Source organism: Mytilus galloprovincialis, chromosome 1 (assembly GCF_965363235.1).
Source record: "Mytilus galloprovincialis chromosome 1, xbMytGall1.hap1.1, whole genome shotgun sequence".
NCBI lineage: Eukaryota > Metazoa > Mollusca > Bivalvia > Mytilida > Mytilidae > Mytilus > Mytilus galloprovincialis.
In genome coordinates, this window is record NC_134838.1 from 39,990,144 (window position 1) to 40,013,629 (window position 23,486).

Sequence of the window (23,486 nt, forward strand, 5' to 3'; positions counted from 1 at the left end):
AACATCATTAAGTTATTTCAATTAACAGGAAAAGGCTTATGGGATAGGTTTTCATCTATAATTGTGCATTTATTGATATTTTACAAAAGCAGATCTATACATTTCACTTAATATGTTTTGACAACCTGAGGGCAAATTTTAGAGTGTGAATGATTAAGATTGATGTTGTATTTTAAATTAATTTTTATGGATTATAATTATATAATAAATAAGCAAATACATTTAAGAGGTGTATTGGAACCAATTGAATATAGGTCAAATTGTAGAACTTCAGTCAAAGTGGTAATTAAAAGATTAAAAATCTAAAAAATCCCATACTGGAATAGGTTTCATTAGCCTGGTGTCCTGGCTCACTGATTGCTAACGCTTACCTATCCACGCTTACCTATCCACGAAGTATTAGATACTGTCAGGAGACCAGGCTATAGGGTTCATCAACAAACCTATTTGAAATTGTTGAATGCCATTCAAGGTTGATCTCTAAAATTAACTACTTTGAAAAAGTAAAAGTAGTGATAGAATAGAGAAGGGAAATGTGGAATGCGTCAAAGAGACAACAAACCAACCAAATATTTAAAAAACAGCCGAAAGGCACCAATGGGTCTTCAAGTTGACGACACAGTGAGAAAATCCAACACCAGTAGAGGCTTAGTTTAAACATTTGTTTATAGTGGATTGTGACACAAGTTTTTCAATTTATATTTATCCCTTTCCACTTTGCGGGTGTGAGAGCTGCCTTGTAGCGGCATTAGCCTGTCCTTTTTCGAAATCTACAAGGGTGTCTTTAACGTGCAAGAGATATAACTCTCTCTTAACACGGGTCAGCATTTATCCTCCCCTTCCGACGGACTATCATTTTTTCCTTAAGACCTTACTCGCAAATGGTGTCAATGGAGAGCCGAAAATTTTAGTCCCTGAAATTTTCTTCCTAGAGCGGGAATTGAAGCAGGAACCTTTGTGTTAGTAGTCCGATGCACTTACCACTACACCACGGTTCTCTTAAAGAGTAGAGGCTTACCTCAGTAATGTTTAAAATGAAAGTAAAAGAGGTGTATTGAGGTATACTTCAATTTTGTATGTGGTCAATTGAAGATGAGTGTCACAATTAAAACTAAAGGAAAGAATTTTTTTATGCCCCACCTACGATAGTAGAGGAGCATTATGTCTTCTAGTCTGTGCGTCCGTTCGTTCGTTCGTTCGTTCGTTCGTCCGTCCGTCTGTTCGTCTGTCCATTCGTTCGTCCGTCTGTCCCGCTTCAGGTTAAAGTTTTTGGTCAAGGTAGTTTTTATACGCCCGGGACGGGACGTATTATGGTATACCGTTGTCCGTCCGTCCGTCTGTCCGTCCGTCCGTCGTCCACACTTCGGACAATAACTCAAAAACACCTTCATCAATTTCCATGAAACTTAAGTGAATTGTTTATATCTATTGACGTAAGCTCCCTTTCGTTTTTTTTTAATTTCAGATTTTAAGTTTTTGATTTATGGGGCTTTATTCATAAAAAAAGGGGGAATTTTCAACACTTCGGACAATAACTCAAAAAGGCTTTCACCAATGTCCATGAAACTTTGGTGAATTGTTTATATCTATTGACGTAAGCTCCCTTTCGTTTTTTTTTAATTTCAGATTTTAAGTTTTTGATTTATGGGGCTTTATTCATAAAAAAGGGGGGATTTTCAACACTTCGGACAATAACTCGAAAAGGCTTTCACCAATGTCCATGAAACTTTGGTGAATTGTTTATATCTATTGATGTAAGCTCCCTTTCAATTTTTATAAATTTCAGATTTTAAGTTTTGGATTTAAGGGGCTTTATTCATAAAAAAAAGGCTGATTTTTAACACTTCGGACAATAACTCAAAAAGGCTTTCACCAATGTCCATGAAACTTTGGTGAATTGTTTATATCTATTAATGTAAGCTCCCTTTCAATTTTTATAAATTTCAGATTTTACATTTCCATGTTATGAATTTTTATGCTTAAAAAAGGGGGGATTTTTCCAATTTTGGGACTATAACGTAACACTTTCACAAAATTTTATGTATGGATGAAAAATTAAGAAAACAAACTTAGTTAAATTTGAGGTAGCCTTAATAGTGCCAATTTTTTTGTGCATTTTTATTTATTATTTGTATTTGACAGGGCTCACACTATTTCTAGTTGATCATATAAATTCATTTAGAGCATAAAAGACAAGTTAAAAGAGCAACGGGCGTATCATGCGCCTAAGCGCAGCACTTTATTGATGAAGTTGAAGTCCAATCGACTTCAAACTTAGTATACATGTTACCTCTGATATGATCTTTTTAATTTAAATGCCAAATTAGAGGGTTTACCCCAATTTCACGGTTCACTGAACATAGAAAATAATAGTGCGGTGGGGCATTCGTGTACTGGGGACACATTCTTGTTAGAAAATAAACATGAATGTGATTCAGTGGGAAAGTAGGTCATAACAAAAACTAAGAAACTTGATAAATAACATCACCTAATCTGATATTATGATGAGCGAGTGCAACGTTCATTATCACTCAACTAGTATATATTTATTTAGGGGCCAGTTGAAGGACGCCTCCGGGTGCTGGAATTTCGCGCTACATTGAAGACCTGTTGGTGACCTTCTGCTGTTGTTTTTTTTTCTATGGTCGGGTTGTTGTCTCTTTGGCACATTCCCCATTTCCATTCTCAAATTTATTCTATATTAAAATAAAGTGCTCATTTAATTTAGCGTAGTTCTAACATGCTAGTTTTAATAAGTCTGATGTAGAGAGCTAGAAACCCAACCAAAGTGCTTATGATTAACTTTATATATCTTTAAATAAATTGCTTTATCTGAGTATATTAGTATACATATGCCAGGCTTGTTCATATTTGTAAAACTGGTTATTTGTTAACTTTTAATTTGTTTCAAGTTTACATGCTTCACAAATATGTACAATTTATATGGAAATTAGTATTTTTTAATACTTTACATGTCTAGATGTGGAAATGCTTTTATCACACTCTTAATTTTTAAATATGCATTTGTATATATTTTAAATGAAATAAAATTGCAATCTGGGTTTTGTAACATATTGATACAGCAATTTACAATCCTTTAGGATTTTTATTGGAAAGTTATTAAATAATGATATAAATACCATCCGTGAAGAGTTTGATTGGGAAGCTTTTGAATAAAAAGGCATGCACTTCATATTATGAACCATATGTAATTTACTGTTTATTCAATTTTTTGGCTCACCCTAAAAAACTTTTGGGAAGACAAGACTTATTAATTACTTCTCCCTCAATTATAGAATAAGACCTAGATTATTTATGACATCTTTCAAAGACAGAACAAACACTTTGCATGGAGCAGGCATATTAAAGGACCTGATCAGTGAATTTTTGTCCTTAGAGGAGCACAATTTGAATTTCCAGGAAGGGGTTGGGGTTGCAAGAGGATTTTAAAAATGAATAGCTTGCCTTGGAAGAAATGAAAATGAATAACTTTGCACATGACAGGATGGAAATTCACATTCTGTAACAAAAAATGCAGGAAAAATGTGTTCAAAAGTAAAAATATATTACGGCGAGATTTTTCCTTCTGACGTGTCATTTGACCATATTCCAATATAAGGCTCCACTGGGTAGTCAAATTCATTTCTTTTATTTAATAGGTCTGTGTCTAAAGTGGGTCTCATTAGGGTCTAAGTGTGATGCTTGATTGCTAATTTTTTGTAAGCGTGACACTTGAAAGTCAAATTATTGTGCCTTGAAAACTAAAAATGAAGTCTAGAGGGATACAGGAAATTTCAAACAAATCAGAATTGCTTACATACATACTCACTCAGTGTAAGCAGGATCCGCAATCAGAAACCCCCTCTAAATGACCATACAGATTTGATTTTATGTTGTGCTGATAGATCATGGTTCCAGGTGAGGGGAAGGGTTGAGTGCTCACAAACAGTAATTCAGTGGTTCTTCGTGGTTGTTGTCTTGTATTTCTTTTTTTTGCTTTTGTCTATTTTTCTATCTCGTTGGAAATCATACCTTACATCCATGAGGATGCTTAGCTTCAGTCTTAGCCATTTTAATATGAATATATTGTAAGGAGTACATGTCTATCTGGCTGTATAGTTTGACATTTTGACCTGCTGACCTGGTCAACTGCCCTCCAAAACAATTGTACTAAATTGTCTAGAAAGCTGCTTTTAGTACATGTGTAGTACACATGTACAAACATTGAGTACAAATTTATTGTTTTGCCCCTTGAAAGAGATTTTCTTGCATTCAAGATTAGAGAATAAAGAAATAATCAAAAATTGCATTATTTTCATTGTTTCCTTTAAATATTTTGCAGTATTCCGCTGTAAGTATATACAATGGTGTATTGGGAAGATTTGTGCATTATATATATATGTGTCAGTAGTTTAATATCTTCACAAAATACAACCTTGATGTGCAGGGCAAATCACAATATCAATTTATAATATCTATCTGATTGTTGTCAATTTAATTGGTTTATTATTATAAGTTAACTATGCAGAAATTATAACCTTAGCTTTTAAATGACCTTCACATTTGATTAGGCACACCCAGTTTTTGCAAAAGATCTATCAAACCTCAGCAGACGTCAGTACAATTTTGAAAGATTTGAATGAAAATTATCAGTTGATTTATAATTAAACAAATGAATGACATTATCTTAGGGTTAAATATTCTTAGAAATTAATTAAAAATGTGAAGAAAAAAACATTTATACATTAACACATTTCGTACAACAATTATTATAACAGCTACCCTTTCTCTGTATTTACAAAGGATCATTATTAAAAAAGATGGATTTTTTTATTAATTTAAGTGGGAATTTTTCTGTTTGAATCCTAAGATAATAAGCTCTACTTTGCTTTTATTAAATTTTCTGACAAATAAATACCATTTATAAGATAACATGAGAAAAGGGTTTGGTTACATCATATTACTTTAATGCATTTGCTGTAGAAATCTTCTAGTTTGATATTAAATATTTTCACATCCTGTTCAAGCAAATGATTTATCAAATTTCAATTTAAAAATATTGATACATGACCTTAAAACAACTTGTTCCACTTTACTGATAAGTAAATACAATCAAAAAGATGAGCAAAATGACTGCCAAATATCATTGAAAGCTCAGCATAATATCAAATATGATACATTTTTAACAATACGGGTAATAGAAAGAAGAATCAAAGTACTGAAGTACTGAACATCAGATTACTGTTCTGGTGGATGTCCATAGGCACTTGTTTCAGATAAAAAATTGTATCTCTAAAGATAAATTATTAAAAAGACAGTCTGATAAAAAATATTAAGTAATAAATTATCCATGAGACTTTTTGTATTAGGTCTAAGGAAAATTGGAGATTCAATTCTTTTGCCTGTAGACGGATATTTCCAATATTGTGCTCGAATAAAAAGAAAGGCATAAGGTGCAGCATAATACCACCACATTCTGTCCACAAAGTTTAGTAGATTGCACTTTGTAAATGCAGCCATTTCCCAAACCACACCTCTTTTGGGGAGATATATAATATTCAGATATTTTGTTCTGTTAACATACTGGTCCCCAGATATGATCTCTACACAGCCCTATATTTTAACCTTTGAATAATATAAAAGGGGAAATATATATTTTTACAAAATTTCCTGGTAACAATTAATGGCACTGTTTTAGCCATAAAGGGAGTTCCTTCGGGAAATTGCATTGTCTATATTTGCTAACAGCAAGTGTATATTTAAACTGATTGTGATTACAGCAATGTTCTAGACAATTAAAAATTCTTTGCTTGATGGACGAAAACAGTTCATCAAAAATCAGATAGGCGAGTAAGCTAGAGCCCATGAACCCTTCTTTTAAGAACTCTGTCATAACTTGTTCAGGGCAAAATATATTGGAATAGAAAAAGTAGAAATTGGAAATTCCAGAAAGAAAGAAAGATGACCTAAACTTCTTGATTTGAATTTGCTATAGTTAAATTAAATTAGATTAATTTCATACATGAAAAATTATCAATTTGATTTTCAAATCCATGATTAAAAACGTAAAAATACTGAAAAGGAAATTCCATTTCTCAGTTGATCTCTCAGGGTCTGAATAAATTACATTTTTACCTACCACAAATATACTATTCAAATTTTAATATTTTGTATGATGAAGATTATAATATATACTTTAATGTCATTCAAGTGATACAATTTAAGTTAACTTGGTTTTTGAGGTTTAAGAAAAAACCTGTTCGAGTTGTTTGAGTACATGAATACTGGTTGAATTGTAAATCAGACCTGCATTGGTTAACTTGGTTTATGAATTATTTTAAGTTCGAAATAAAGGTTAATTATTCCAAATGTATGTACCATGTATATCAAGCAACTGCTTATTTCAATGCAGGGCTTTGGTGGCCAATCATCTACAGTGTATGTCAACACTGAGGTTATAAGTTAGAACCTCACTCCTTGCGTTTTGTTCTACCCCCGTCTTTATTGAATAGGGTCACCAGTTCTTGCGAAGGTAGTGGGTTCTGTGGGCACTATGGCCTCCTCCACCAAATAAAAAAATATTTTAAAATTTATACGTAAAAATTACTTCAATATTTGTTTCTTTGCAAAACATATATAAGATACCTGAAACCTTATAGATTATTTTTTCTTTCTGAAGCATATAAATCTAGCTTAAATATCTTTAGATTTGAGATTGTGAATTTTTAACTACACTCAATGTTTAACTACAGAGATCAACATGTGCAAATTTTTTTAAGGTTAACTGTAAAATTGCTTCAGTTATTTGTTTGTGGATTAAAATATGATAAATGAAAGGAATTTGGCATAAAAAATTTCATTTATAAAGTGAAATATGTTGTATATTTCTGTTTTGTAATCATTGTACTGTTTGACAGCATCCATGTATTGCTGGGGATGCATCATAAATATAAGGGTCACATTTTTCTAGTTTCAAAGATGAAATAACTATAATATCTACATGACCTACATGTATATATATATAAATACATGTAATACTAATTAATTAAAATGACAAGATACATTCCTAATTTTGTAAGTGTTAAAAATAATAATTTAACGATTTTACAAGTAAATCTTGCAAGACACTAGGTGATGAGGTCTAAGGTATTTTAGTTCTCATAAATAACATGATAAAGTAGACCTATGATACATGGCATGTTATTGCACTTCACGAACTTACGAAATCAATGTCAAAATATAATTTAAAAAACCCTAAGATAAATAAATGCATTGTTATTGATCACTTCTATAAATTACATACATTAGTTTTTAAAGAGTCAGTTACTGGATAGTTTAAATTATATTTATCTTCCATGTTCATCACAATCTTAAAGGATATATATTAAAAGATCTCCTGCATTTTGACACCTTTGTCAATGGAATCTTGCCCACCACAGATTTTCAGTACATGTACTAGCGAATACAAAATTGAATTTAGAAATTAATATTTTAAGGGTTAAAGGAATAAAATAATATGAAGAATTAATGATTAAGTGGCATATATGTGTAATTGATTGATCGTTGTTTGCTTAATGCTCATTTAAGTTCATATATTTTATGTATATTATGAGAAAAAATGATCAACGAAATTCAAAATAAAAAAAAAAATCATATTTGATTATAATTTTGACAACAGTTTTTGACAAAAACTTTTGGCTGCACATGTATTGAAATCTTTATACAGTTTATGTATGCTTCATCCTTTGGTTGTTTCCTGATTTTGGTAGGGTTGTTGTTTCTTTCACACATTCCCCGTTTCCATTCTCATTCTTATTTATCAAATTTTGAATTTCTATTTGCCAAAAATATGCTGTATAACGAAAATTTTTGTCAATTATACTCAACAGGTGTCAGCTTGTACCCAACCTTACACCGAATTTTATCAACATTCTTAATAGGATGGCCTGTACCTAGGGTTAATGTATGGAAAATTCAATAGCGTGGTACCCTGGTCTACAATAAACTATTTACCTTTGTTCATTTGTATGCCTTTACCATACATGTATTTATTTACTCACAAAGATTATCGGCAGTAAGATTTATATTGCAGAAAAAAGTGACATAATACAATTTAACAGGTCTTGCATAATTAAATTGCAGGGTACTTTAATTTCACTAAAGTTTTTTAATGTGTTCGTAAGTGGATTTAAACACAAGCATTCATATTTGCTAATCTGATAAGGCCACTAGAAGGTTTTAGGATTATTATTAAGTAAATGGTATAAAACTAAAGATCAGTAATGTGACAACCTTGTCTCTTATTTAAATCAAAGACTCGTTATTCATTCTTTTCAAGGCAAATTATTTATTCTTTTCACTTGAATTTAGATCTGTCTTGGTTATAGGTGTCAAACCTTTTAAGTATGTACTTATATTAGTCATAAGAATTTTTTAAATATTTTGACAGCAAAATAGTGTAATAATTTAGAGCAAAATCTCAAGAATTTTTAAGTAAGAACTAACTGTTCCAGATTTGACAATTATGTGTAATTTCAAAATGTATATTATTATAGAAATAACCCCAAATCCTTGACTGATGTCAGCAGTTGTTTTTTTTTTTTTATATAACAAAGAGTGTGAATAAGTCAACTATATTTGATAAAGGTGACGACAAAGACTTTTATGTTATTTTAGCAGTGTCTCAAATTTAGATCAAATAGATGTTTTAAATATTTTGTCATATTTTCAAAATTATCCATTTAACATGGATCATGTATTAGGGAGCTCCCAAAGGAACACGTTCTGTTCCTAATGGTTAAATATTGTGACTGTTACTTAGGTGATGTGGTGCTAATAAAAATGTCCATTGAATATACATAAACCATAAAAAATAGTGATAAATATGTTTAACAGGAGCTAGAACTTATAAAAGATAACGAACTTGAAATAAAGAATCTTTCAATTGATGTAATGAAAGGCTAAATTCACAGCTGTTGGATATTTGCAAAGGAAAATTATCACATACAGTAGCTCTTAGAAAGTTCCTGCATATTCTATCACCAGTAGCTGCTTCGTGCCTCCTGTAATTAATTATTTACGTTAGGTGTTAGGTGATTACTGAAACTGATTGGTACGGTTAATTGAGTAGTTCTAAATTATTCATAAAATAAAGAGAATAGTTTATTTGCTAAACAAAAAAACCTATATGAAACGTGACATGCAGACATTTCAATTAGAAAATACATGAAGATGTTTGTATTCAGTCATATATATCTGTATTCAAGTCTTGTCTCAAGATCTTAATTGGTATACCAACATTTGTATGAAATAAATAGATTAATGGATTTTTAGGTGTGTATTTTATCTTTTAACTGTTGTTTTGATTGTTGCCAATTGCTATTTTTGTGATTATGTTGTAAATGGAGTTCTTAGTATCAAAAACAGGAAGTTGTAATTTGAAGAGATTGTGTGATATTTGTAAACAAAAAAATATCTCTCATGAAATGAACCTAGTAATGACAAAATCTATGGCCGTTTAATTATTTTACGATTGTTCGATACAATATTTTCAAACACCCGGAAGTAACGAGAAGGAAATTTGGTGTTATTATTTTCAGCCTGCAATTTTATATCGATGTGCTTCTGGGAAGAAAAAAAAATTGGAGGCATTAAGGTCCATGCATGTGAGGGAATATTGAATTTGTGAGGGAATATTGAATTTCATGCTGAGTTTTGATATTTTGACATTTCAATTTTAAAGAGTAATGTTTCTATGAAATGGATATGCTTCAAACCTGAATTTAAAAAAAAAATTAACAATGTTTTTGTGATACATTTTTATATCAGAAAGCTTTAATGTTTTCAGAAATATGCTTTATATAGATATAGATTTAGATATATCATGTAAAAACTTTACAAATTGAAGATAAAAAAAGCCCCTGCATAAGGTGTACAGCATTCCAAAACGTATTGTATCTTAATAATCTATATAAAATAGTTCTTCATATAGAATATTATCTGTATCCATTGAGGCACTCTGAAAAGGATTTTTATAATTAAAAATGAAAATTAAGCAACCATTTTAATTATAAATCATAACCAGAGTATTCATAATCTGTATATCTACTCTGAAAAAATCATGTTTACATTTTGGTTGAATCCTGCTTAATCAGAGATTGTTCTGATGTCTGTGGACCCTTTTTAGGACTTACTTGGGCTCCTGAGCTAATTCTAAAAAGGCAATCAGACGACTAAGAAATCTTAGACTAATCTTGGATCTTGCTGACTTTTTACAAGGCAATTTAATTTCTATAAATGATCTTGTTGTATATTTTTAGAGCCAAGAAGACATAGTATTTGAGACATTTTACCATAGAAGTGGCAGAGAGTTCCAATGCATGTATTTGAATGGTATGAGATTCTACCTGGATGATTGGGGATCAAAGGTAAGTTTAAAGATTATAGGCTACTCAAGGGCGGATCCACCCATTTTTGTGGAACCTGCAATTTTTGTTACAAAAGCTCGACAAAGGGATAGTGATTAGGCTGCGGCGGCGGCGGCTACGGCAGCAAAGGCAGCAGAGGCTACAGCAGTGGCGGTGTTTGCTACCTTCTTAAAAGCTTTATATTTAAGAAGGTGGAAGACCTGGATGCTTCATACTTTGTATATGGATGCCTCATTTTACGAAGTTTCCATCAGTCACATGTCCAATGTCCTTGACCTCATTTTCATGGTTCATTGACTACTTGAAAAAAAAGTTCAGATTTTAGCCAAGTGAGCTTTTCTCATCACTTCGTGTTCGGCGTCCAACGCCATTGTCATCGTCGTCGTTAACTTTTACAAAAATCTTCTCCTGAAACTACTGGGCCAAATTTAACCAAACTTGGCCACAATCATCATTGGGGTATCTAGTTTAAAAAAAGGGGGGCCGTGACCCTGCGAACCACCCAAGATGGCCACCATGGCTAAAAATAGAACATAGGGGTAAAATGTAGATTTTGGCTTATAACTCTGAAACCAAAGCATTTAGAGCAAATCTGACATGGGTATAATTGTTTGTTAAGATAGGTCAACATCTAGCTGCCCTGAAATTTTCAGACAAATCTGACAACCAAATATTGGGTTGCTGCCCCCAAATTAGTAATTTGAAGAAAATTTTGCTGTTTTTGGTTATTATTTTGAATATTATTATAGATAGAGCTAAACTGTAAACAGCAATAATGTTCAGCAAAGTAAAATCTACAAAAAAGTCAACATTACCAAAATTGTCAGTTGACCCCTTAAGGAGTTATTGCCCTTTATAGTCAATTTTTAACTATTTTTCAAAAATTTTAGTATTCTTTTAAAAAAAATCTTCTCCTGAAACTACTGGACCAAATCTAACCAAACTTGGCCACAATCATCATTCGGGTATCCAGTGACCCGGCCAACCAACCAAGATGGCCGCCATGGCTAAAATAGTACATAGGGGTGACATGTAGATTTTGGCTTATATCTCTGAAACCAAAGCATTAAGATCAAATCTGACATGGGGTAAAATTGTTTATCAGATCAAGATCTATCTGCCTTGAAATTTTCAGACAAATCAGACAACCCCTTGTTGGGTTTCTGCCCCCAAAATAGTAATTTTAAATAACATTTTGCAGTTTTTGGATATTATCTTGAATATTATTATAGATAGAGATGAACTGTAAACAGCAATAATGTTCAGCAAAGAAAGGTCTACAATTAAGTCAACTTAACCAGAATTTTCAAATGACCCTTTAAGGAGTTATCACCCTTTATAGTCAATTTTTAACAATTTTCATAAATTTTTGTAAATTTTTGTAAATTGTTAGAAAATATTTTCAACTGTAATTACTGGGCCAAGTTCATTATAGATAGAGATAATTGTAGCAACAAGAATGCTCAGTAAAGAAAGATCTACAAACACATCACCATCACCAAAACACAATTTGTCATGAATTTATCTGTGTCCATTGTTTAATATGCACATAGACCAAGGTGAGCAACACAGGCTCTTGAGAGCCTCTAGTTCTTATAATGTATGCAATAGGTCTACTATAATTGGTGTATGGAATGATTGAAAGGTGTACATGTCTAGCTGGCAGGTGTCATCTGACCTTGACCTCATTTTCATGGTTCAGTGTACTAAGTTAAGTTTTTGTGTTTTGGTCTTTTTTTCTAATACTAATTGCAATAGGTCAACTATATTTGGTGTATGGAAATATTTTATGATCTATTTATCAGTTTAGGTCATAGTTTTAAATTGGAAAAGTAAATATAATCAACTTGTTAAAAGATGTAAGAAATGTTCTTTTGTAAACAGTTTGCACCTATATAAATTTATTGTGTCAATAACTATAGTGTCACCAGTGGTTCTATTTGTCGGCTACTGTACGATGTGTGAAGGAAGTTGTAGTAACATTGCTTATTCTGTGTTTGTGTACAGACAAGAGTTTATATGACACTATTTCTGAATGTAAATATCTACTAAAATAAAACTTCAAGGCTACGTTACATATTTACACTATAATTTCGGTCAAATTTAGAAACAGGATGTGTAGAATGTAAAATATACCTTGTAAATTCTTATGTCTTGTGTAAAATGAATTTAGTACAGCATTTAAATACCTGTATCACATTTATTTGACATCGATGAAGTAGGATTTTAAGTAATACATAAAAAGCACTACAGAAATTACCAAATATTTGGGAAAGTATAACAGACCGCATTAACCACAAGCTACTGACTCCTTTATATAAAATAGATGTACATTTTACCAACAAAGTTTAATTACAAGGTAATATTATTGGTTCAGATAACTTGACAACTCAATCCCAGCCTTCCCTTTGAGACATGGAGCCTTGTGGTACAATTTTAGAGAGATCCATACACTAACCCACAAAATTTGTACTTCAAGTCAAACATTTATATTCATGGATCACCTTTGACCACTAAATCCATGAAACTTGATATTCCACTAATGATAAAGATTCAACAGTATGCCAAATATTAAATCTGTACAACAGAAGCTACAGATGAACATTGTTAGGTGGTATGGGTGTCTTCCGCCATCTTGGATTGTAAAAAACAGTGAACCTAAGGTCCATATTTTCTATCAAGTTAGCAAAATTTGATGCAGGAATGCAGATATTTAATGTGAATTTTCATTTAAAAGAACCAATTTATAAGAATATAACTTATAAATTTTAATATTTTTAAAAGTGTAGATTATTTTTGGTTGTTTTTAAATGTTTCTAAATTGGGATTATAAGGGGAGGTAACAGTGCATTTTCTGAAGGAATCTACATGGAATTTTCCTATTTTGTATTTTAGCCGGAAAAAACGTACGGTGACCCTATCTTTTCTTTTGATATTCTCAAATCACTGTCTAAAAGCTATCCTTTCCTAATTTATTTTACAATTCTATCATTTTGTTTAGTTTCTAATCACAAAATGGTGTTTTTTCCTGTATAATCCATGCAAAATGTGTCATTTTGTCACAACCTGTAGCTTGAGAAAATGCGCGGTGACCTATCATTTTTATTATATTTTTGATCATATATCAATAGATACTACGTTTTGGCAAAGTATGAACAAATTCTATCATTTTTATTTTATTCTCCCATACCACCTTAAAGATCAAATGACTTTCATTTTCTGTAAAGGGAAGTTTAGGACTTTTGGTTGATATAGCTTGATCTGTTTTTCTTGTATGAAAACAAGAACTTTGATTGATCTCATTTTACTGACATTTGTCAGGAGTTACCAAATTTCAAACCTTGCCTTACCAGAGGTTAGAAAAACGTCTGAAACTTTTAATACTTGAGATGACCTCCTGTAAAAATTGAAAGGCACCTGGCCATTCATGAGTAAAAATTTCAAGTAGACTAAGGCATCATATGGCACCACATTGAGTTGAGGTTGCCTTGCATGGAAAAAAGCATATGCACTTCTGTAGTGGAGAAAGTGTATAGAAGTAATATTAAAATGCTTAAGATAGCTAAACCAAATATAGAGTAGAAATAATTACTGTTCAAAGCTTTAAAGTTCATCGATAGGTGAATGTAATATTTTTTAACTATTTGACAGAAATTAAATGAAGTAGGACCATTTTAATATTAATTTGAATAGCTTTTCTAAGTTATAATGAAGTACTTCCGATGATTAATATGTAAAACACATTAGCAAATACATTAGCAAATGGATATGTCTGTCATATTTTGTCTTTTTTCTTCATGATAACATGTCTTTAGATTTTAAGTTCTATGATGAATAGATACAGATTTATTACATAGAAAAACATTTCTGTAGTTTCATTGCCCACTTTTTAAATTGGATCATTTAATATTAATTTTGACACTTTTAAAACTTGTGCAATCAAAAGATTTATTTACCTAGTTCAAATCAATGCACTTTATGGTTAAAAACTGAAAAAAGTAGACCAGGAATTTTTCAAATTATAGGTGAAATGTTTAGTTTGCTATTTTTTTAAGCCAATCCTTGTGGTTATTGAAATGTAAGGTCAATATTTAATATATTTGTACTATCATTTGATTTTTCTCCAAAAAAGAATACTTAAGTAGAAGCAGAAAATAGAAAGAAGAAATTAAAAAATTTTTAAGTTGTTTTTATAAATTATTGGTTAAATGTCTCTATTTGAAATAATGAAGAGAATGAAATAGACTCAATATTTATTTATTTATTTTAATTTTGGAATGATAATGTCTTCATGGTTGTCTGGTTATAGGTAATTAAAAGCATGTCATATTATTTTTGTGGTTAATCTTTCGCTAAACTGTAGATAACATTTTTATGCCCCACCTACGATAGTAGAGGGACATTATGTTTTCTGGTCTGTGCGTAGGTTCGTTCATCTGTTTGTCTGTTTGTTTGTCCATCCGTCTGTCTGTCCTGCTTCAGGTTAAAGTTTTAGTCAAGGTAGATTTTGATGAAGTTGAAGTTCAATCAACTTGAAACTTAGTACACATGTTCCCTATGATATGATCCTTCTAATGTTAATGCCAAGTTAGAGTTTATACCAAAATTTCAGAGTCCACTGAACATAGAAAAATTGATAGTGCAAGTGGGGCATCCATGTACTTTGGACACATTTTTGTTTTTTACAAAGTCATGTTTCTGACTCCTTGACATGCAGTGACCCCTTAAAGAATCATCAAGTAGTGTAAAGGTCAATCAGGAGTTTAGTAAGTTTTGCAAAGGGACTTAAGCAAGATTATAGTTTAGTACCATTTTGCAAAGGGACTTAAGCAAGATTATAGTTTAGTACCATTTTGCAAAGGGACTTAAGTGAGATTATTCAACTTCATATTGCACCAAAACCTGAGGAGTCCTAATACTGAAGATTTTTATTTAGATTATATTTATTCTTATAAAAGAATCTGTAAAGATACATGATGGTGCGTTTTCATTGCATTTTTGGAGAATAAATTTCTTTGAGAAGTTAAAAGTCAACTTAGATTTTCATATAGAAGTTATTATCTTTTGATGTGAATTTAAATAGATTAAAAAGTCCATTTACTGAATAACCTTTATTTTAACCTTTTGTGGCTTTATGAAAGTAAGAATAAAGAGGAATTAATCCAGAGCGTTGTTTGTATCGGAACAATTCAACCATGAACAACGTGACTTTAATATATTCCAATATTGTCATAAGAAATGAACAGTGCAATAATAGTTCTAAGTTAGTTAACTAAGTACATTTTAAAAGAATATCTTTTACTGGTTATTGATCATAGAGTAGGTAGTCTCATTTTGAACCTCGAAAGATTTCATATTTGTTTTTGTTAGCATGTTGCTTGTCAACCCAACTTGAAAATTTGTAGAGGCTAAGCACGACTCATTGATTAATAAATTATTTTAAAAGATCAATATATATCTGTTGTTTATAAGACCAAAGTTTCCTCTAATATTGTTTAATAAGTTAAACTGGACAACAGCAATGTGTGATAACTTATTTAAATTTTCTCGTTGCAATGAAACTTCAGGTGTGATTTTTAAACATTGATGATAAGTGTTAAATGACTATAAGATAGTTTGATTTGATAAGTCAATGAAAAGTTGTTTGTCAAATACTTCAATGTAGCAAACTTAACTTTTGTTAACACTTAATCCACAATTTCTACATAAGGAAATTTTGATCTTAAGCTCTTGATTTTGCCATTTAAGAATGGTATTCCTGTTTTGAATTTTCCTTGGAGTTCTGTATTCTTGTTATTTTACTTTTTACTTACTCATTTGAATTGTTTTCTGTAGGATCTTGAAACTAATTTGTTATTGATTTTCTATCTTGATATTTCATTTTTTTAAAAAGAGATAAAATTCCATTGTCAAAATCTAGCAGTGTGGAACAAGCTGCAAAGGAGTATCAATCAAATGACACAAAAACATCTTAAGTCAAAATATTGCCCTGAACATTAGACATTTGTACTTGCAGTCATATGCATCCTTGTCAGACATTGAGCTGAGGCCAATAAAAAGGGGTTTGATCCAGTTAAAATTCAAATCATATGTGTAAATGTCCTGTAAGAAAGAGTCTGGTCCAGTAAGAAAAATGGTTTACTTGACCTAATAACCTGTTTACATCTTGGGAACTTTGAAAATTAGTGAATAAATTAAAGGGAGGCTACCAAAGATCTGGCATCAATGCCCAATTCCCCATAGTTAAAAAACATTAAGATATCACTAATAACATTACTTTACAGACACACAAGTATTTTGCTGGCAATAAACTTGCTTTTGGTTGAATTTTTAATGTGTGAAAAGGGAAAATCTTGAACTTTAACATTTCACTTTTTCGTTGGTATAAACATGCACCAAAACATTAAGGTTTTACAGTACATACTAAATAAAAGCTTATCATGGGTATAACATGTTGTTACCAGGCAAAGCCTGCTACTTGAAAAACCTTGAAAAAATGGTCTACTTCAAAGATAGCATCTAACCAAATGTAAACCATATTTTATGAATGACTTAAAAATTTTAGTGAACTAGGTCATGGTTGTATGTTTAAGTCAAAGAATGTTGATATTGTTTAAATTTTAAAAAGATGTAAGAAAATATACCATTGTAAATATGATATTGAATGTATAAGGTCATAAGTGTCCACATAACTGAATCAATAGGTAGCTGTCATACTCTAAATCTGGGCTTTATTATTTGATTACAACAAATTTTTTAAATGACTGAACATTTTAGAATTTTCTTTTTGTGTCCAAGGTAAAGAGAACCCAGATTACATCATTTTTGCTCAGTTATATCAATGAAATAACCAAAACTTGAAAGGACTGACAAAATTTACACTTTTTGCAACATCAAGGACTAGATAGGGACCTTTATCATACTGCCTCCTTTAAATATTTAAGATTTCTTGATATTGTCAAACATATACAGACTGCATGGACCTCTCAATGTACTTATTAGCAGTTGGGTTGCTGTCTCCTTGACATTTACTCCTGTCTTTAAATTGTTCACTGTGCAACAATAAAAAGTTTAATAAAAAAAAAAAATCTTTTTTATTATTGACCTTGGACAGATAAAAAAAATGTGCCACATAGGGGACATTGGAACTCTATCCTTTTATTCATGTTGATTTTGATAATATATGTGAAATTGCTTTATTCATTAAAACCGGTGGACTAATGGTAGAATGTTTGCTATTTAGTGCAGAAGGTTATATCTAAGGCTTTGTCAAGCACAAATTTGACATTTAAAATTCTTGTATTTTTTAAATTTCATTTTGCTGTACAAGATATGTAGCTTAAGAATAAGAGAAAAAATAATTGAATCAACAAAAGTTTACTGAACTAAGAAAATTAAACTTAATCTTTGAAATTCCATTGAGACTTTTGCAAATTAACTGTGATTGATTTTATAGTGAAATTGAATCACTAAAATCTACACTGCTATAGATCTGAAGTTCTGGAGCATAATATATATTACTTTGAAATAAAATAGAAAATTACAACAAAGCAGTGACAATATTTCCCGGGACTTGCTATGGATACACAACATGATATTCTAAAGATTCTGAATAATCCATAAGGATTAAAGGAATACCTATGTTTAACACCAGATAAAATGAAAATCAATGTATAGTACATTCTGATATTGTATCAGGAAAGGAATTCTCATTGATTCAATAGTTATACAAATTTTTAAAAGATCAAAATTGAAAATACAGGTTTATATTTAAGTCAATTGGTTTACACAGGTCTTCATTAACTTTATGAACTTTATCAATAGAGTTCAATAACCTTTATGGTTTTCAACCATACAAAAAAGTAACTACAAATATATTTTTGCGTCTTGGTTACCAAAGATGTTTTTAAAAGGTTGTCATCTTATGCTCATTAAAAACTTATATCCTGTATAGAAATTTATCAAGGACGTCTATTGCTTCATGTGCCCATGTCTGTAAGTCCAAGTGCAATGACTTTTTTAACAGAACCATTATAAAATTGAAATAATTTGAAGGTAAATTTTGAAACTTATTGTTTTAATTTTCTATGTCCCATGTTCAAATAAACATAATGGTCCAATGTGCATCCTATGATAGCACATGTGTTTGGGCCTTTGGGGCATTATATCCTTCCAGTCTGTTCCTCTGATTGTGTGTCCTGTGTTTTTAGGATGCAAACTTTTTTAGGATATTTGCCAAATTAGGTATTTGAACTAGATTTTACAGTTCACTGAACATGAAAATGTGGTTAAAGTTAGCAGGGCATCGTGTCATAGTTTGTTTTTTTGTCTGAAAGAATATTAGTGTTATTGTTGCATGCAACTAGGCTTTGCAGTAAAAAAAAAAATTTGAACATAATTATCATACTCAGACTCAGTAATCCAATAATCAAAATATAAGATTTGGTGTTTCTAGCACAAATTTTTATACTTCCAGTACAGATTAAAGATTTATGGCCTAGACCCCAGAGTTTTGTCATGAATAAGAAAGTCAAAGTCAGGGGTCAGATACATGAACATAGTTATATTGTTAGTATCCCATACTCCCATATTCAATCATGCAAAGCTGAATTTTATCTAAAAGGTTTTATTAGAATTTCATAACAATTAATGATAGACTTGTTTTTCTTTTACTATAGGAATGGCAACCATTTCCCAAGAGATGGTACCAGGAAGGTCTATTGATAACAAACACAGTTGTCAAGGATGCTGAAAATGTAAGTTTTAAGACAAATATTAACATCAAATCCTTATTTCTCAAGAAAACTTCCACAAAACAAATAGATTTCATTTAAAATGATTTAGCTCAATGTTTTCTTTTGAAATTTATTAAAAAAAAAATATTTTTACCCTTTATAACTAAATATGGCATTTTAATATCAACATTTGCATAATGTCCTATCAAATTACATTGAGTTGAGGCATATCTCTGTGTCTACTAAATTGAAGATACATGTATATAAATATTTTGCATGATAAAATACACTATCAATATAACTTTCAAGTTATAGTATTTATATTTATTTATATAAATATTTTATTGTCAGGATCAAAGAAACAGGGAAGCAGCTGGAGCGGCAGGAAGTGGAGGGGGTACCAGTGGAGGAGGTCAAGGAGGTCCAAAACCAAGAGAAAACCAGTCACGAGGGTCAGGTGGTGATGATAGGGAAGGCCACATCACACATCCTCGTAAAAAGAAAATACCAACTTATATATTTCAGGTATTCTTTTTAGAAAAAAAATGCTGATAGTTTAACTGAATATGAGTTTCTCTAATTTTTGCTCTAATTTCACATTGCTAAATCGGTGTGAGAAAAATATTTCTCCTCACTAGTGAAAAATCTGTTCTCTGCAAATTTTTGGTAGAAATTATATTGTGACGTTAAATTTTCTTTGTTTATTCTGAATTTTCCTATTGTGACGTCATGAAAAAAGAAGGCCATGCCTGTTGACGTCCCATAAAAAGTACACAACTTTCTTCAAATCTTTGAACAGGATGGATAAAAATCATTAGAGAAACAGATTCCAAGACTATAACAGTGTATAACGATATTTCTCCACTCTTTACAGTTGAATTTTAATTATTTAAAAAGCTCGGCAAGCCTCAAAAATTTAACTGTCTCGAATGGAGTAATATCGTAATTCACTTGTTGCAGTGATGGAATCTATATATATCTGTCGTTATTTTAAACTTGACATACATATTTTTTGCATTCAATATCTAAATGGACAATTTTCTTTAACTTGTAAAAATTAAAGATTTGATTTAAAAGCTCAACTTGGTCACTTAAGTGTTTGAAAATAAAAAGTTCATGGTAGAGTAAATGATTTTCTTAATGTACAGACCAATTGTAGAAAAATGAGGGGCAAACGATACCAGAGGGACTTTCAAGAATAATTAAGCAAAAATGTTACATATTTTAAATTCCTTAGACACCATTCTGACAAAAGCAGTTAACATATTTTATTTTTACTTCTTATCTCTTTTTAAAGTTTTCTAAACAGATTTGGTAATTATGCACTGGTATAAGTCAGATTTTTCTTTTTATAAACTTCTAAGGGGCTTTAACCTCTATAAATGATTGCTATTATTTCAGAGAAAACACAACATCCATTGTTTTTATGACCATGATAATGGTCAATGGATGAGGATGCCGATTGGTTATGAGTTACACCATGAAATGGTTGGTAAATTGGTGGACCAGGTTGAGGAAGCCTTACCCCATTGGAATGACCGACATGATATTCTGGCTATGTTACGTCAGTGTAATTACGATGCTGATGAATGTATAAATACATACTTACATTTAGAAGGAGATGGTAAGTTTCATTTAGAAAGACTGAGTAAATGATTGAAAAAGTTTGATATCAAAATAAGAATATGTATGATTACAACTGAGAGCTCTATCATTTAAAGGGCATGAAGGTAAAAGCAGATCTACCACACAGCCTTCAACACACACCAATACAGTAGAAATAGTCAATAATAAACCAGATATAAAAAATTCTAAAAGGCTAACGTAGAACTGTCACGGAATAGAAGTTCCTTCATAATATAAGTTCCAAAAGGAACAAATATTCTGGAATATTATTTCCACAGGAATAAATATTACAGTACATGTTCCTAACGGAATAAATGGTATAGAATATTTGTTCCAACAGGAATAGATATTATGACAATGTTTATAACAAAGTAATGGAACTTCTGTTAGGTGGAACAAATATATGTTGACAGATCTCAATTTTAAGATGTCCATGTCTTACCTAATGGCTGTTCCACATTAAAAGGCATGTGTTTAAATCTGCAACAGAAATTATTCTTAAATGCAGTGTTGAAAAGGGAAATAAAGATGGAAAATTATTCAGACAGTTTTTATTTGAGATATGACATGAAATATATAAAGATACAAAATTCATTGTTATCAAGGCATTGATCATTCTTTGCATTAATCAAACTTCTAAAAAAAATCTTCTATTATTTCTGACTAAAGTGAGTTCTGGTATGATACTTATTCAGTGATTAAGTATTTTGATTTAGTCCGTGCATCTTTTATTATAAATTTACAATTTTACTTTTACAATGTTTTGAAATATGCTACTTCTAGAGTGGTTAAAGGCTCCTAAAACAAGTAAAAGAGCTAAAGACATGTCTGTGCATCTTTTATTATAAATTTACAATTTTACTTTTACAATGTTTTGAAATATGCTACTTCTAGAGTGGTTAAAGGCTCCTAAAACAAGTAAAGGAGCTAAAGACATGTCTGTGCATCTTTTATTATAAATTTACAATTTTACTTTTACAATGTTTTGAAATATGCTACTTCTAGAGTGGTTAAAGGCTCCTAAAACAAGTAAAGGAGCTAAAGACATGTCTGTGCATCTTTTATTATAAATTTACAATTTTACTTTTACAATGTTTTGAAATATGCTACTTCTAGAGTGGTTAAAGGCTCCTAAAACAAGTAAAGGAGCTAAAGACATGTCTGTGCATCTTTTATTATAAATTTACAATTTTACTTTTACAATGTTTTGAAATATGCTACTTCTAGAGTGGTTAAAGGCTCCTAAAACAAGTAAAGAAGCTAAAGACATGAATAACAAAGAAGAAAGATTGAATGAGTTAGAACAAACTGTTAAACTACTGGTATGTATTTATTGTATTAATCAAAGTGGTGAATGGCAACTGTTTATATATATATTCATAAAAACAGTGAATTGGCAGTGACCAATTTAATTTCTTTTAAATTGTTAGGAAATACCGGTAGTAAGAATGTTAAAAAATACAAAAACAACACCAAACCATCAAAATGATTGATTATTTTAAGATTTGCAAGGAAGTTACATGGAAGTGGCTTTGACAAGAATGTGACACCGTTTGCGAGTATGGTCTTGAGAAAGATGTTAATCTGTCAAAAGGGGACGATAAATGGCTGACGTGTGTTAAAAGAGAGCCATATCTCTTGCACGTAAAGACACACTTGTAGATTTCAAAAAAGAGAAGACTAATGCCGCTACAAGGCAGCACTCACATCAGCAAAGTGGAAAGGGATTAATATAAGTTGCAATAACTTGTTTCCAAATCCACTGTAAATAAATATGATTAAACAAAAACAAAAAAGAATGTGAAATTTCTTCAAATCTATTAAAAATCTGTGTATGGTAAACACTGAACAAAACATAAGGGTTTTCTGTCTTGTTCTTTGGATGGTAGATTAATTATATCTTTTTATTTTACAGAGAGCAAAGCTTGATCAAGAGTCAAGAGCTAAAAATGAAGCTGAAAGAATAGTAAGTTAAATATAAAACTTTTAAATCAGTGTCAAGATCCATCGTAGGGTCAAAATATATATTTGTATTTTTTCATCATTACAGTGATTGACAGATTTAGGTGCAGTCATTACTTCTGTGATCCTATGTTTATGGAAAGCCTTAATAAGATTTCTGAGGATAATTATAATTTCTGTAAATTACTTACTGAAATATTCATGAACCATTTTATTATCATCGTCTATGTGGAACATTTATGCATGCTTAAAGCACACAGTTTTTATTTTAATTATTGAATGTGGTTGATAAAAGAAACAAATGGAATAATGATGTTCTATAGAGAATATAACAATGTCAGCATTCCATTTCAAAGAACAAAGTAGTATATATTGGTATTATGTTAAGACATGAAATATCATTGAAAATAAGTAGTCTACACCAGTCAAAAAGTAGCAATTTCTAAAGTTGTACATTTGAAAGAATTATTTCTTAAATGATTTAATTTAGGTAAAACAACAAGAAGATAAGATCACATCATTGGAAGTAGAGAGCAAGCAAGCTGAAGCCCAGTTAGCAGTATTACAAGAAAGACCAAAGACAGCCATGAGACCTAAAACACCTCAGGTATTTAATTTGATTAATTTGATTAAAATATCATAACAAATAGTTTCATTCAAAACCATTCTCACATATAGATAAGATCATTTTGCTCATTTTATTAAATTTCAAAGGGACATAACTATTTAAATGGGT

General features: G+C 30.8%; 1 protein-coding gene across 1 annotated transcript in view; it reads left to right on the forward strand.

The window, feature by feature from the left end:
- The window catches only part of LOC143074224 (uncharacterized), a 40,276-nt gene that overhangs the window by 8,814 nt on the left and 7,976 nt on the right, over positions 1-23,486 (forward strand). Inside the window, exons 4-10 of the mRNA XM_076249776.1 lie at positions 10,320-10,427; positions 19,106-19,183; positions 19,514-19,687; positions 20,564-20,786; positions 22,016-22,110; positions 22,704-22,754; positions 23,241-23,357. Coding sequence (XP_076105891.1) covers positions 10,320-10,427; positions 19,106-19,183; positions 19,514-19,687; positions 20,564-20,786; positions 22,016-22,110; positions 22,704-22,754; positions 23,241-23,357 — 846 coding nt within the window. The remainder of the gene's footprint in view (positions 1-10,319; positions 10,428-19,105; positions 19,184-19,513; positions 19,688-20,563; positions 20,787-22,015; positions 22,111-22,703; positions 22,755-23,240; positions 23,358-23,486) is intronic.